Source organism: Podarcis erhardii, assembly GCF_964252035.2.
Source record: "Podarcis erhardii genome assembly, chromosome: 10".
Taxonomy (NCBI): domain Eukaryota; kingdom Metazoa; phylum Chordata; class Lepidosauria; order Squamata; family Lacertidae; genus Podarcis; species Podarcis erhardii.
Genome location: NC_138500.1, coordinates 12923112 through 12936712, shown reverse-complemented (window position 1 = coordinate 12936712; position 13601 = coordinate 12923112). Strand labels below are relative to the sequence as shown.

Below are 13601 nucleotides of genomic sequence, written 5' to 3'. Positions count from 1 at the left end.
ATTGGCTAGGAATTGTCATATGCACTTTCCTCATTCCAGAGGTCTACGTACTAAAAAGATACTGGCTTGATGGGGCACCATCTGGCTGTATCACTTTTGAGTGTCTTCCTCATTATTCTAGGACTGCGATTATCAAAAAAAATCCAGGCTCAATATGAACGCAGCAATTATCCCCTTAATTCACAGTGCCAAGTTCAAAGCACTGACATGTGAGGTACCTGAAACTACAACAGGAATAAAACTGCTTGCCATTCTACTACGGGCAGTTGTAAACTATGTAGAGGACTTGGGATTAGCAGATAAAACTGCTCAGGCCAAGCTTGGGGGGTGGGGTGGAATCAAATATTGTGAAATAAATATTTGAGATAGGCTCAGCTGAATCGAACGCAAGTTCTCAAGGACGAAGGTTTTACCAAAGAAATTGGTTCAATTATTTACAGATTTTGCTGCAAGAGAAAGAAAAAGCTAGTCCGGAACACATGCAATGTCAACAATCTTCAAGGATGCCACCATTTCTCTTTCCATATGTATGAGGCTTTGTTTTTTTACCCCAGAACATCAATGTGTGCCAGTTTTTAAAAAACGTTATGAATAACTAAGCAAGCTTAGATGCAAACTGGAGTTCTTCTAAGCAATTTAATGAAATATTTCATCTCATTTGCTTCTAGTACCTGCAACAAAGTTACAGCCATGTCAGAACACAGAGCAATAATATATAGGGTTTCATTTTTCTATTGCGTTCGACCCGCCTGATGTTTCTGCCATTTACATCACAGGGTCTCTGCTCTGAAACCAACTTGCACAAGCTTTTTCTTCAGCAAAAGCCAATGACCCATGCGCTGAGGAACCGTAACGTTTTTAGGAATTAAGTCGGCCTTGGAATGGAGCTTCACAATTCACCTCACATAAGCATTTCCCCCTCCAACTGGCCAATCTGCTTCCCAGTGGAACAGTAGGCATTGTGAGTTAAAGCCAACTATTGTACCAACTCGTTTTCAGAATGATTACTTCCTCCAAAGTAAATGCGTGAACATGAAAGCAGACACCACGGGCACAATGAGAAAGATGCATTATGAAAGCTAATGTGGTTACCTCCTGGTACTATTATTTTGTTCCCAAATGTCATTTTCCCCTTTGAATGTGGTCAATTTAACAATAAGGTCAGCACATTTCGGATTTCTCTTTACATACATCAAAATTTCTACAAAAGGAGAGTACAATGAAATACATGAGTTCATAAATGCGAGGTACCATACAATTCACACTAATTTACAAATGGTTATTTACACTATTGTATATACACAGTCAGATCCGGTTACTGTGAATCAGTTCGCTAAGCCATCTGCAAAATTCACCAAGAGAACCCCAGGCCAGAGTTCAAAACAATGCAAAAAATAAAAATCACCATCATTACCTAGGATGCTTTGATGTTTGGATCAATCAGGCATAATGATTAACCTGGTCTGATCGCCAAACTGTGATGTAGAAGAAGGAAAAGAAAATCACGCAATTCTGCTTTACAAAAGCTACTAGGCCACTACGGTCTGTCAGGTGATGTTACACAGGGCTGAATGCCACTTCTAAGAGCCCTCTTCACGTTTTCAGTATTTTATCAGTGTCGTCGGTGACGGCATTCAGAATCAATAGCTTAACGGTGAAGGCAACAGAATAGATTTTGGCAAGTCACAGCCAGAATTACATGAGGTTGTTTCTAGAGCTCTGGAAAAAATAAGAGTTCAAATACTTGATAAATGTGAACAAGTTTGGGGTTTTTTTGGGGGGAGAGGGCAGTTCTAATTTAATGACAAGACCACCACCCTTCTAACTGAGATTAGAACAGGACAAGACAGTGTCATGTTAAAGAGGCAAACAGCTAGTTTAGAAAATGAGAACCAATTTTCTCTCCATGGCACCATTACATTTGTACAAGGCCTGTGTCAGAATTATTTTAATAGTCTAAATCCATGATGCAGAAGATGCCATACCAAGTAGACCTCCCCCCCCCCTCAAAGTAGTGTTTCACAAAGAATAGGCTCTCCCTACTTGTTATTTTATCAATGCTTTTATGGAGTTAAATTAGTGGGTGTTCCATTTCCCTGTTCAACTTGGAACATGCCAAACGCAATGGCACAGACCAGCTTCATATCAGTTAATGACCTTACAACCGCAAAAATGAAAATAATGGGAATGTAGTTAGCGCCTCTTTCTTATGATTTGACATCCTTGTGATCAGCAGCTACCTTGGAGATGTACACAGATTTTTGGAAAAAAGCAATCATCAGAGAAGCATTTTTATTCACCAGGGATGTGCTTGCCTTTAACATCTGGGAAATATATATTGCTGCCTGATACTTTAATTTGCTACTACTGGAAATGCTGATTATAGGATGATTCACAATACTGCTTTGTCTGCCTTGTACAGCAGCAACTATAGAGGGGCATAGAAAAAATTCATCAAGTCACCCAATATTATCAAATACCAAAGAAATCCGCACAGTTGGATGATGCCCACCTGTGAGATAGCACATTGCAAGAGTGGACACCAAGGTCTAAAAATAAGTTTAATGCAAACTGGAGAAGAAACAGGGAGACCTGGGAGAAAATGAACTGCTCCCTTAAGGCGGAAGGAAAAAATTGAGATTCAGCCTGCCTCCCACAATTCTTTGCTCCTGCCTCGATCACATGGTGAGGTCTAGCAAATATAGTAATACAAGGCAGAAATACAACCAGCCACTTATCTCTTCTACGGAACTCAGTATTTGTCAAGAATGGAGGCAGCCTGGGTCATTATTTCCTATCCAGAAAAACGAAGAGCTCAACTGTCTTCCAGCAGATGCAACAAGCCCTCTGAGAGAACACTGTGATCTGTCTAGCCAATTTCAAAAGTAGCCATTAACAAGTATTCCTTAAAATTTGTGAGTGGGAAGAACTAGTTCCTGCATTCAACAATGTATGGCAATTTTCGTTTTAAAAGCCTTGTACACTTTGTTGAAAAACATTAAGGTTTTCAAAAATAATATTTTAATTCCATCTATTCATCCGGTACCCAAGACTAATGATTTTAGAATAAGATGCCATTAAAGACTACAAAAAAGCAAGGAGGAACAGACCCTGGTAAAGAAATTCAGTTTTCGCAAGAGAGATTTACTTTGTGCTGACTTTTTCTAGAGCTCCAGCAACATCCTTGACCTGATAAATTACACTTTCCTCTAACTAGTTAGGTCAACACTGAACATCAAGAGAAGCTGCCCAATTTAAGAAAGTATATCAATAAGTGCTTAAAAAAAAACTTATTAGAAAGTATAGATACCATAATCCATTAGTATTACAAGTTTTAATAGTGACTAGATTTGAATGCAGCCTACTGTCTAGTGATTAGTTCCACTGTCCAATGGAACTACCCCCCAGCAGGGCGTTTGAAGATTGTGGCTTTAGAAACGAGATAATTAGACACCTCAAAATGTGTAAAACCATGAGATTATTTACAGAAAGAAACAGAAAAATCATTCAGTGATCTTTGGGGTGAACTTTTCATCCTTGTTAATTGCTGTATGTATCATTAAACAAGCCAGGCTTATTTTGGCCAATGTTTAATTTACAGAGTACTATAAAATAATTCTGAATAAATATCCTTGCTGAGTCTGTGCAACAGGCTCCCCGTAATATTTCTTAAGGTTTATTTGGGTTTACATATACTGCGTATGAACACAGACTTTGTACAAATGGGCACTTAAGTGGCCAAAGTGAAGTGTTTCAGACTAACAGAGTTGACTGTGTGGCAATTCAACTCAATGCAGTGACTTTCAAAGTTTAAAGCCTTTTACCCTACCTTTGAATACACACACACACACACACACACACACACACACACACAGCGCGTTAGCTAAGTAAACATTTGTTTTTCATTTCACATTTCTGAAATTCAAACCATTCTTGGGTAGGATAGTTTTCGAAAGAAAAGGAAAGAAACGCGATTGTGATCAAATCCTCAACTCTTCAAACGCCATCTATTTCAAGAATGATCTTGTAACTTCGCGGCTTTGTGCTGGCCACGAGCTTGCCACCATCTAGCAAAGAAAAGAAGGCAACCTACCAAATAACAGATCTAATGACCAAAAAGGAAGCAAGGTAAGAACAGATTATAAACGAAACATGGCAGAGTTTTGCTCCCAAACGCTACAGGACTGCTCGGCGGCTTGTCCTGTTAGCTCCTTTTTGCGTCTCTTATGAACATGTATAGTCCCTAGACTACATGCCAAAGCGTTCAAAGAGTTTTCTGGGGGGTGGGGAATAAATCATTTTTTAAGGGAGGGGAATGACAATGACACTCTGGAACAGTGGTCATTTAAAGCTTGCATTTGAAGCTAGAAGCTGCCTCCAACAGGATGAAAGCATCTACAGTAACTATGTGGTGGCATGTTTTTCTTCATGAGCGAGCAGACCTCTGTAAAAAAAAAATCATCTGTATGTTACGTAAGAAGGATGTCCAGTCTTTTTTCACAGTACTGAGGTAGAGCTTGGAGAAATATCAGCATGGGAATGACCTCCCATCCTCTCCTAGCAACCCAAGTCAGCACCAATGAATTGCACTTTAATGCAAACTGCTTCTGTTCATGTACAGGTTTTGTACACAGTCTGCAAGAGCACTGAAGTTGCTCCTAAGTTAATGTCAATGTAACATAAGATGTGCGAAGTCCTTCACAGTATTAAGAGCCCACACCCCCTTCCTTTGAAGAAAACTGATGAAAAGCAGCAATGGAATGTTAAATTCATAATAAATAATTCACATTTCACGTTAAAAATTACAAGAGAAAAGATTAAATTTGCTCTCCCTATGTTTTATAAATCTAATGCTTCTATTCCTTCTACAACAGCAGTAAGATCCTCATTTTAGGTTTAACATTAAGAGATTGTTGTTTAGAGGCAATGAAAAGCAAAAAACCACCATAGGAACGATACAAAACTAACAAATGTTTAGCTTTTTCCATTATCTGTACTTGGATGAAAAAAAAACTTTAAGGAATCTGATCCAGATGTAGATAACTGAAGCTCTCAGTTGTTACTCAGGAAGTTTTAATGTCATGACTTCGTTTTTCATTTTGAAGTACTGATTGAAGCGAACAATTGCATACCTATTAGAGGAAATAAAAGATGTTAAATCATGTCTTACTGCCTTTGTGGCGCAATTAACATGACTCTACTTACAAGCTTTTTGCAGTTAACTTTAGTTTTTCCTGCCATCTAGTGGTTATAGAATGCCTTGCATATTTGAGAAACTTAGTTGTCATATGCAGGTAAGTAGCTAAAAGGTATTTCATGCCAAAATGGAAGACAGGCCATAATGCTTCATTCAGGGGTTGGTGGATTCAGGTTTCCTTTTTGAGACATTTCAAGCACAAAACAACTGCTTAGGCTAATAAATTCAACCCATATAGCACCACAGCCCCTACTCTGTAATGGCAAAATATTGGAGCTGCAGGTTTTGATAAATGCTTATTTAACTGGCATTTACACAGAGTTTGCACAATGCAATCTTAAGCATGGTTACTCAAAAGTCCCAATAAATTCAATGTGATTTACCTAATAGCAGGTGTGCTTAAGAACACAGTTCATATACATTGCCTTGTTGTAATCCTAAAAGGTAAAGGGACCCCTGACCATTAGGTCCAGTCGTGACCGACTCTGGGGTTGCGGCGCTCATCTCGCTTTATTGGCTGAGGGAGCCAGCGTACAGCTTCCGGGTCATGTGGCCAGTATGACTAAGCCGCTTCTGGCAAACCAGAGCAGCGCACAGAAACGCTGTTTCCCTTCCCACTGGAGCGGTACCTATTTATCTACTTGCACTTTGATGTGCTTTCAAACTGCTAGGTGGGCAGGAGCAGGGACCGAGCAACAGGAACTCACCCTGTCGTGGAGATTCAAACTGCTGACCTTCCGATCAGCCAGCCCTAGGCTCTGTGGTTTAGACCACAGCGCTACCCATGTCCCAATCCACTTATAGTCACCTATACAGTGGTGCCTCGCAAGACAAAATTAATCTGTTCCGTGAGGCTCTTCGTATAGCGGTTTTTTCGTCTTGCGAAGCAAGCCCATTGACAGCTTAGCGGATTAGCGCTATTAGCGGTTTAGCGGCTTTTAGCGGATCAGCTGATAAGCGGCTTAGGGCTTAGGAAAAGGGGGGGGAGGAAAAACCCCCCGCAGGAACTCGCAAGACATTTCCGTCTTGCGAAGCAAGTCCATAGGGAAATTCGTTTTGCGAAGCGCCTCCAAAACGGAAAACCCTTTCGTCTAGCGGGTTTTCCGTCTTGCGAGGCGTTCGTCTTGCGGGGCACCACTGTATATCAACCAGTTTAATATACCAACTACTTTAAACAATTAGGCAGTTAAACAGTGGGTAGCTATTCGTCTTAAACAGTCTACAGTACAAGAAAACAAAACTAGTTATATTTCAGAAACAGCACTTCAAAATTCTACATCTCAAACCTGCAGCACTAGTCAGAGGTTCCCAGGCAACAAACACTTGTAGACTAAGTTACCTACCCAAGAAAATCAAAGTCAATGGTGGAGTATTTGGCTTGAATCAGGGCCCACAATCCCCAGAAGAAGTGAGAGGCCTACACAAAAAAAACACACAATGAGGGTTAACACACACTTTATGTCTGTAACAAGAAAGTTATGCTACTATCTCATTAGCACTGTTAGAACGGACTTGCTGTTAATTGACTAGATATGCATAGAACACAATAACTCTTAAACACTTAACATAGCCTTGTCTTATTGGATTTCAGGGGATCTGAGTTTGATAAATTTAGCAATGATTTCACCATCTCCCTTCCTCCTCAAAGGAACTGAAAGGAGTCCTCTGATTTTTAAACGCCCCAAAATATAACATTATTAGATTTTAATCCCACCCTGTGTTTCAAGGAACACAAGGCAGCAAGCAATACCAATATATTAATTTTTAACCAAGTAGCCTTGCAGCCTACTGCAATTTCAAGGTTGCAAACAACAAAATCAAAACCATGACTTACAACTACCAATGGAATGCCACCTTGGGGGGAAAAAGCACTTCCAATTTACTCAGTTACTGTGTGACACAAGTGGTTTGTGGGTGTATGTTAAACATTAAACCACAGCTATAATTTACCCTACTGCTAATGTGTCCCTACTGCAAAAGACACAGGAGAAAAGAGGCTGTTGCTAGAGACCTTCAGAAGAGAAACACAGGGAAGGACGCCAGGTAAAAATGGGATGCACGCAACAGATGAGAGCACTTAAAGGCCAAGGCTGAAGAGAACCACCTCAGATGAAGGAAGCAAGAGTAAAGCTGAGGGCTTCAAGGCAACCCTTCCTCAACTTTCTTGTGCACTTCCTGCCTTCGGTCACTACCCTTTTATCAATAAGCTGGAGGAGCCCACCTCCACACCCAGAGCTTTATGCCAAGCAGCCTGAACATGAATCAAAGAAAGGCAAGTGTGTTCTCTTAGCTGCATTCAGCCCATTAAGTGCTCTTGTGCAAGGAAGAATATTTCACAACAACCATGACGTTTACAACAATGATGTCAGGACACAAATACATATCCCAACAGATTAGGTTTCGCTGTATAGTATTTTCCTTTTGCAGATTTCTGTGGCCTTTCCTGGATCTTGTCTCATGTAGCAGTGAGATGGCCCAAGAATATTTTATTTCACATTTCAACGATCTAAAGACAACTCTAAGCCATTCATTCGTGTGCAAAACAGCTGCCAACCTAAAAGATCTGTAGAAGCATTATGTAACATTCATACTATGTGTATGTATTACCGCAATTACTCGAATGTAATGCATTTTTTTGCCAAATTACATCGCAAAAATTAGGGTGTGCATTAGATTCACGTAAATATGGTACAGTGGAACCTCGGTTTTTTAATGTCTTGGCTGCAGAATGTTTTGGAAGCCAAACACCGAAAACCCGGAAGTGAATGCTTCCATTTTCAAACGGCTTCCGAGGCGCATTTCTCAATTTTCACCACAGACTTTGCCAACAGCCCTTTGATCCTCAGTTTTCAACCATTTCGGAAGTTGAACGGTCTTCCGGAATGGAGTATGTTTGAAAACCGAGGTTCCACTCTCTCTCTCTGTTACTTAAACTGAAAGAGAGTTTATCTGAAATTTATTAAGCCAAAAAAACTTAAACTTACCAGAGCAAACTGGTTGACTTGGACGTAAAGCACCTCAACCTCTTTCTCAGTCACATCTGTTCCAAATCCTTTATACTCCTTGTAGGCTTCCAGGTAAGATCTCAGCCACTGCTCTTGCAGTTTTCGGCTTGGATAGAGGCTATAGTCAACCTCACTCACACCTAAGAGACAATTGTTTTTTTTTAAAAAAAGCCTAGTATTTCCAGAAATGTTTCTTCTGCACTGTCATTAGCTAACATGCATAACAGATGTGTGTGTCCTGGTGTTAGAAGTAATAACATGGAACAGTACAGTCATACCTTGGTTTTCAAACAGCTTACTCCTTGAACGTTTGGCTCCCGAACGCCGCAAACCTGGAAGTGACTGTTCCAGTTTGCGAACTATTTTTGGAAGCTGAACATCCAACGCAGCTTCCATGGCTTCCGATTGGCTGCAGGAGCTTTCTGCAGCCAATCAGAAGCCGCGCTTTGGTTTCCGAACATTTTGAAGTCAAATGGACTTCCGGAACAGATTCCATTTGACTTCCAAAGGTACAACTGTACATATACCGAGGCAAAATACATTATGATTTTTCAGTACTAAAGCATGCAAACTTTTTGCTCTACGAAAACATGTACCTTGGTGGATGATACTCCTGTGTGGCAGAACCAAGTGTATGCTTTATCTATGGATGTTAACTTTCACTTGTTCTCTGTCTTAGACCGATGAGACCAGCGCTCACTTCCCTGCTAAGCCATGAAGCTTGTTGGGTGACCTTGGGCCAATCGCTATCTCACAGCCTAACCTACCTCTCAGGATTGTTGTGAAGATGAGAGAAACTATGCCACCTTGAGTTCCTTGGAGGAAAAGTGGATTATAACTGATAAATAAAAAAAAGTGATAAAAGGTACAGGAGGCTAAAAATGTTAGGATTCTTGCTCCATGTTTGCAGTCATGAGATTGTTATCTATCACATGACGGTGTATGTTTTCATTCCACAGTGTGGGAAGTGACAGAGACAGGATGTTTATGTTACTGTGTTCCGTGAAGTGGGACTATTGTCCTTTGTTTCTTTTTCTCTTTGCTGTCTGATGAGAAAGAGGAAGGAACCGAGTCAGAATGCTCCGAGTGTATTATATGTAAATAAATCAGATTAGCCAAGATGCTGTGCTACTGAGTTCCGTTACGCAAACTGCAAATACTCTGCAGGATTGTAAGTGTGCTGATGCTTTTGGTATCAGTCGCTGTGATCTTCGGGCTGAAGAAAGCTTTTGAAGCTCCCGAACGACAAACCAGAAGGGAGAGAACTTGCCAGTCGGGCATGTGCCAGGGTCCTACACAAGAGTAAAAAGGTAAAGGGACTCCTGACGATTAGGTCCAGTCATGACTGACTCTTGGGGTTGCAGCGCTCATCTCGCTTTATTGGCCGAGGGAGCCGGCATACAGCTTCCGGGTCATGTGGCCAGCATGACTAAGCCGCTTCTGGCGAACCAGAGCAGTGTACAGAAACACCGTTTACCTTCCCGCTGGAACGGTACCTATTTATCTACTTGCACTTTGACATGCTTTCGAACTGCTAGGTTGGCAGAAGCAGGGATCGAGCAACGGGAGCTCACCCCGTCGCGGGGATTCGAACCGCCGACCTTCTGATCGGCAAGTCCTAGGCTCTGTGGTTTAACCCACAGCGCCACCAGCGTCCCATTACACACGAGTAGGACGATCCTTAAAAAAACCCCACATAGCCAATGACATATGACCTGCTCAGCCATTTCTTCTGCATGGTGGGATCATTTGAGAATCATGAGGATCTTGAAACATCGTCTCCTCGAGTTTGTATAAGATTCAGTATCTGTGTTCAAACCCCACCGTGGGATCCTTCCTCCAGTCCCACTTCAGCCATTGTCCTGCATGGACTGAGGACCGGATGGGAGGGAAGGAGGAGTAGTAAGGATCACTGCTCACAATGGGAAAGGAGAGTGAACGCCTGAACAGAGACATATTTAGGCTTGCCATACATCCAAAAAATTCCGGACATTACGGAAATGAGACACCTAAAATGGAGTCCAGGGGGGAAATTTTGAATGTTAAGAGATCTCCAGAATTTCCTGAACATATGGCAACCCATTTCCCCCCGTTTTCTGCTTTTGGGGTTTTTTCTTCTCCCAGGGGAGGCTGAGCCCCAGTGGCAATGGAAGTGACAAGAGGTCACTTCCCTTGGCGGAGGAGGAAGGTAGGTGAAGCAGCGGCCTAGCCGCCCCTAGCATATTGAAAAAGGGACCCCGTGCCAGGCGTGTCCTGCAGGTGGCTCAGTCATAGCGGCAGTGGCATTGAGAGAGGGACTGCAGCTGGGAGCTCGGGAGCTGCTGGCGCAGCCACCCCGCCCGAGGGGGTTGAGGTAGCGGTGTTGGTACAGTTTGCCCACCGGGTACATGGCAGGAGGCACCTCCTTGTGTTGCCAGGGGAGGCAAGGGGTCACCGTCCCCTTCCAGCTGCAGCATCATAAAGGTGGAGATGGGGCCCAGGCAGATAATGTGTGTGTGTGTATGTGTAAGCATGGGCAGGAAAGAGTTTAAACAAGATCTGGATAGGCCTGGATAGCGAGGGGCAGCAAACTAGGAGGAAGGGGAACAAAACCGGCTGTGGTAAATTTGAGGTTGTGGTGGGGAGAAAGGTGGCGGCGCCTCACTACATATTTCTAAGGGCTGTTGGGGGCCTGAGCAGCTGGGTGGGGTGTAGTAGTGAGGAATGTAAGGTGGGGGGCTATGTTGGAAAAGGGGATGCAATAGGACTTGGCCGTTTTTGTTTTTTCCAGGGAGGGGTTTCCAGAGGTTTTTTTCCCCTAGGTTTCACCCCCTTTCTTTCCCTGCTAGAAGAATTGGCTACTCAATATGCTTGGGGGGGGGGGTTGTTTGTTTTTAGAGATTTCCTAAAAAAACCACACACACACACACAAAACACCTGAACGACTTTGGGGGTGTCAGGAATTTTACTTTTTGAAATATTGCAAGCCTAGACATATCAATCTCAATATTAACAACTAATCCAGATCTCAACAATAGAGCTTTAAATGAGATGTAATATAAGCAAACCAAGTAAACTACCTGCAAATTCATTGAAGTGGTTCCCAATGTCATAAGCCAGGTAATTGTATCCACAGTACTCATAGTCAATGAACTTAACGTCACCTACACGAGACACAAAAAATAAAGAGTAAGCACAAGGCAGTAACCCCAAAGCTTCACTGTGTCTTTAGCCACTTGCCAGTGTGTCGGCCTGTTGTGCTCAGATGCATGCACTTTAAGACATTCAAGGTTAGGGCCGTGTTTTTGTTCGTTTTAACAACTTTAATAAAGATATATACTGACCACAGTCTCACTAGAGAGCTTAAGATCTCTAATCATCACATCTGCTTTTGTGCCACCAGGGGCATCAGTAATGAACATATAATACTTCTTTGATTAGCTAGCATCCTTACTGGGTGTTTGTTTTTTAATGCAATGCTAGTAATTTTGCACAAGGGAATGTGTGCTACGCTATTTTGTATAGCCATTTCTTCCTTCACACAAGACTGAACGCTTTAAAGAGTTTTTATTTTATTTACATTTCGGCACATATTCTCCCTGGCAAATTATTCTAAAATATCAAAACAAAAAAGCTGTATAATCCATTATAAGAGACAATACTGAGAGAGGAATTCAGTAATCTTTTAGTTAAGCTTTCCTCACATTTTAAACTAAAATTTAAATTTTGAAGAATTCTAGTAGCACCATTAGAGAGTTTCAAAACAATTTGGGAAGAATGGATATACATCTCAAATCTTGAAGACTTTTGAGTGGGAGAGACTAGCAGTATGACTGATTAGGGGACAATACTGGGTTGTGATGGGAAACATTTTGTTGTTAAACCTGGTGCATTAGGTTTGCCCACTGCATGAACATTTTGCTAGTACGCCTTATCTGCACTACAGAAATGAAATAGATCTAAATCAAGTTAACTTATAGTTCTGGAAGGGAATTATTGTTCTGTAAGGGGGCCAGGAATCTCAGTCTCTCCATAACTACAGTTTTTAACAGGATTCTTTGGGTGACATGATGACCGTTAAGTTATAAAACCAATACAGGACTGTAGCATATACATTCCCTTAAGAGTTTACAAGAAAGTTTTTAGACTATACTTTAAATCAATGGAGTTTCTACAGAGGCTCCCACACCAATGCATTAACAGCAAGCTTGCAGACAAATCATTTAGACCCTACTGGCAAATCATGAAACTAGTTGTTGTAGCCTCTAAATGAATGCCATTTCCTAAAGTACTCAACTTGTTTCATAAAGATATACTAGTAAAAAAATCAATTCTGGTTTAAATCTTGTTTTGCCCAAACACATTGTTTTAATGCATATGTCCACATTAAAAAAAAAAAAAATCCAATAAAGATGGCAGGTGAAAGGCCTGCATATACAAAATGTAAGACAGTTATTTAAAGATAAACATTGTTTGGATTCAAGCTTATATACATTAAAATATAGGTCTGCAGTGCCATCATCACCACCAGACAACCCTTGCTTTTATTCAAATGCTAATTTCCAGGAATAATTAACAGTATTACAAAATAAGAAAATGAAGCTAAGATACAGATGAGGCTGTTACCAGGCTCCGTGCTCTCCTAGGGGGGAGGTGCATGCGAACAAGTGATGCGATAAACCTCCAGTCAGTGCCTTTAAGTAGCACGGTGCACGCCGCCACTTGGCAGCAACAATGGCATACCTAATCTGTAGCAGATGAAGAAAATTTGGCAAACTCATATTTGACAAGACACAAAACTTTAAAGAGAAAAGTTCTGCATTTCACTGGTCCTCCTGTTCTAGACTGACATCACAGTGGAACTCAGCCTTAAATTTTAAGTTTTGCAAGAAATACAAATGTTCAAGATGCACTGCTCCCTTCGATTTTGGGGCTTCAATGAAACTTGGGTGTTGGCAAGCATAATTTCGTCCATCCCCTGTCCCGTCCCCCCATGTTTGTGCCATGCTGTTTTTAAAGTAAGTTTATTTATAGTTTCCTTTTTTATCAAATAAACATTAAAACAATTCTCACCTATCAAACCTCTACTTCTATCCCTCTCAATGTTTCCATGAATGTTCCCTCTTTTTTTCTTCTATATAACCCAGTTATTTCTATTTATTCTTTCCCTCATCTGTTTCATCTATGTTTCGTAATTTCAACTTTTAAGCGTAATGCTCTTCAACTGTGCGGCAGAATCAGTAAGCATGTTTTTCTTGAAGGGCAGCTATTCTTTCCAACAATGTGCCAAGATGAAATTAACTACTTTGAAACATTCTTCTCCTTATATCAAAGAGATTATCGTTACAGTTTAAAATGCGAGCAAAGACTGTGGACACTTTTGAAAATCTTAAACTATCACTTATTGAATGCCTGATTTT

The 13601-nt window shown here is 41.2% G+C and overlaps 1 protein-coding gene across 1 annotated transcript in view; it reads right to left on the bottom strand.

Moving 5' to 3' along the window:
* Nucleotides 1-5056: 5056 nt before the first annotated feature.
* ETNK1 (ethanolamine kinase 1) overlaps nucleotides 5057-13601 on the bottom strand; it is a 28184-nt gene continuing 19639 nt past the window's right edge. Inside the window, exons 5-8 of the mRNA XM_081880112.1 lie at nucleotides 11262-11345; nucleotides 8182-8342; nucleotides 6541-6614; nucleotides 5057-5132 (exon numbers count right to left, since the gene is read on the bottom strand). Coding sequence (XP_081736238.1) covers nucleotides 5060-5132; nucleotides 6541-6614; nucleotides 8182-8342; nucleotides 11262-11345 — 392 coding nt within the window. The 3' untranslated portion in view covers nucleotides 5057-5059. The remainder of the gene's footprint in view (nucleotides 5133-6540; nucleotides 6615-8181; nucleotides 8343-11261; nucleotides 11346-13601) is intronic.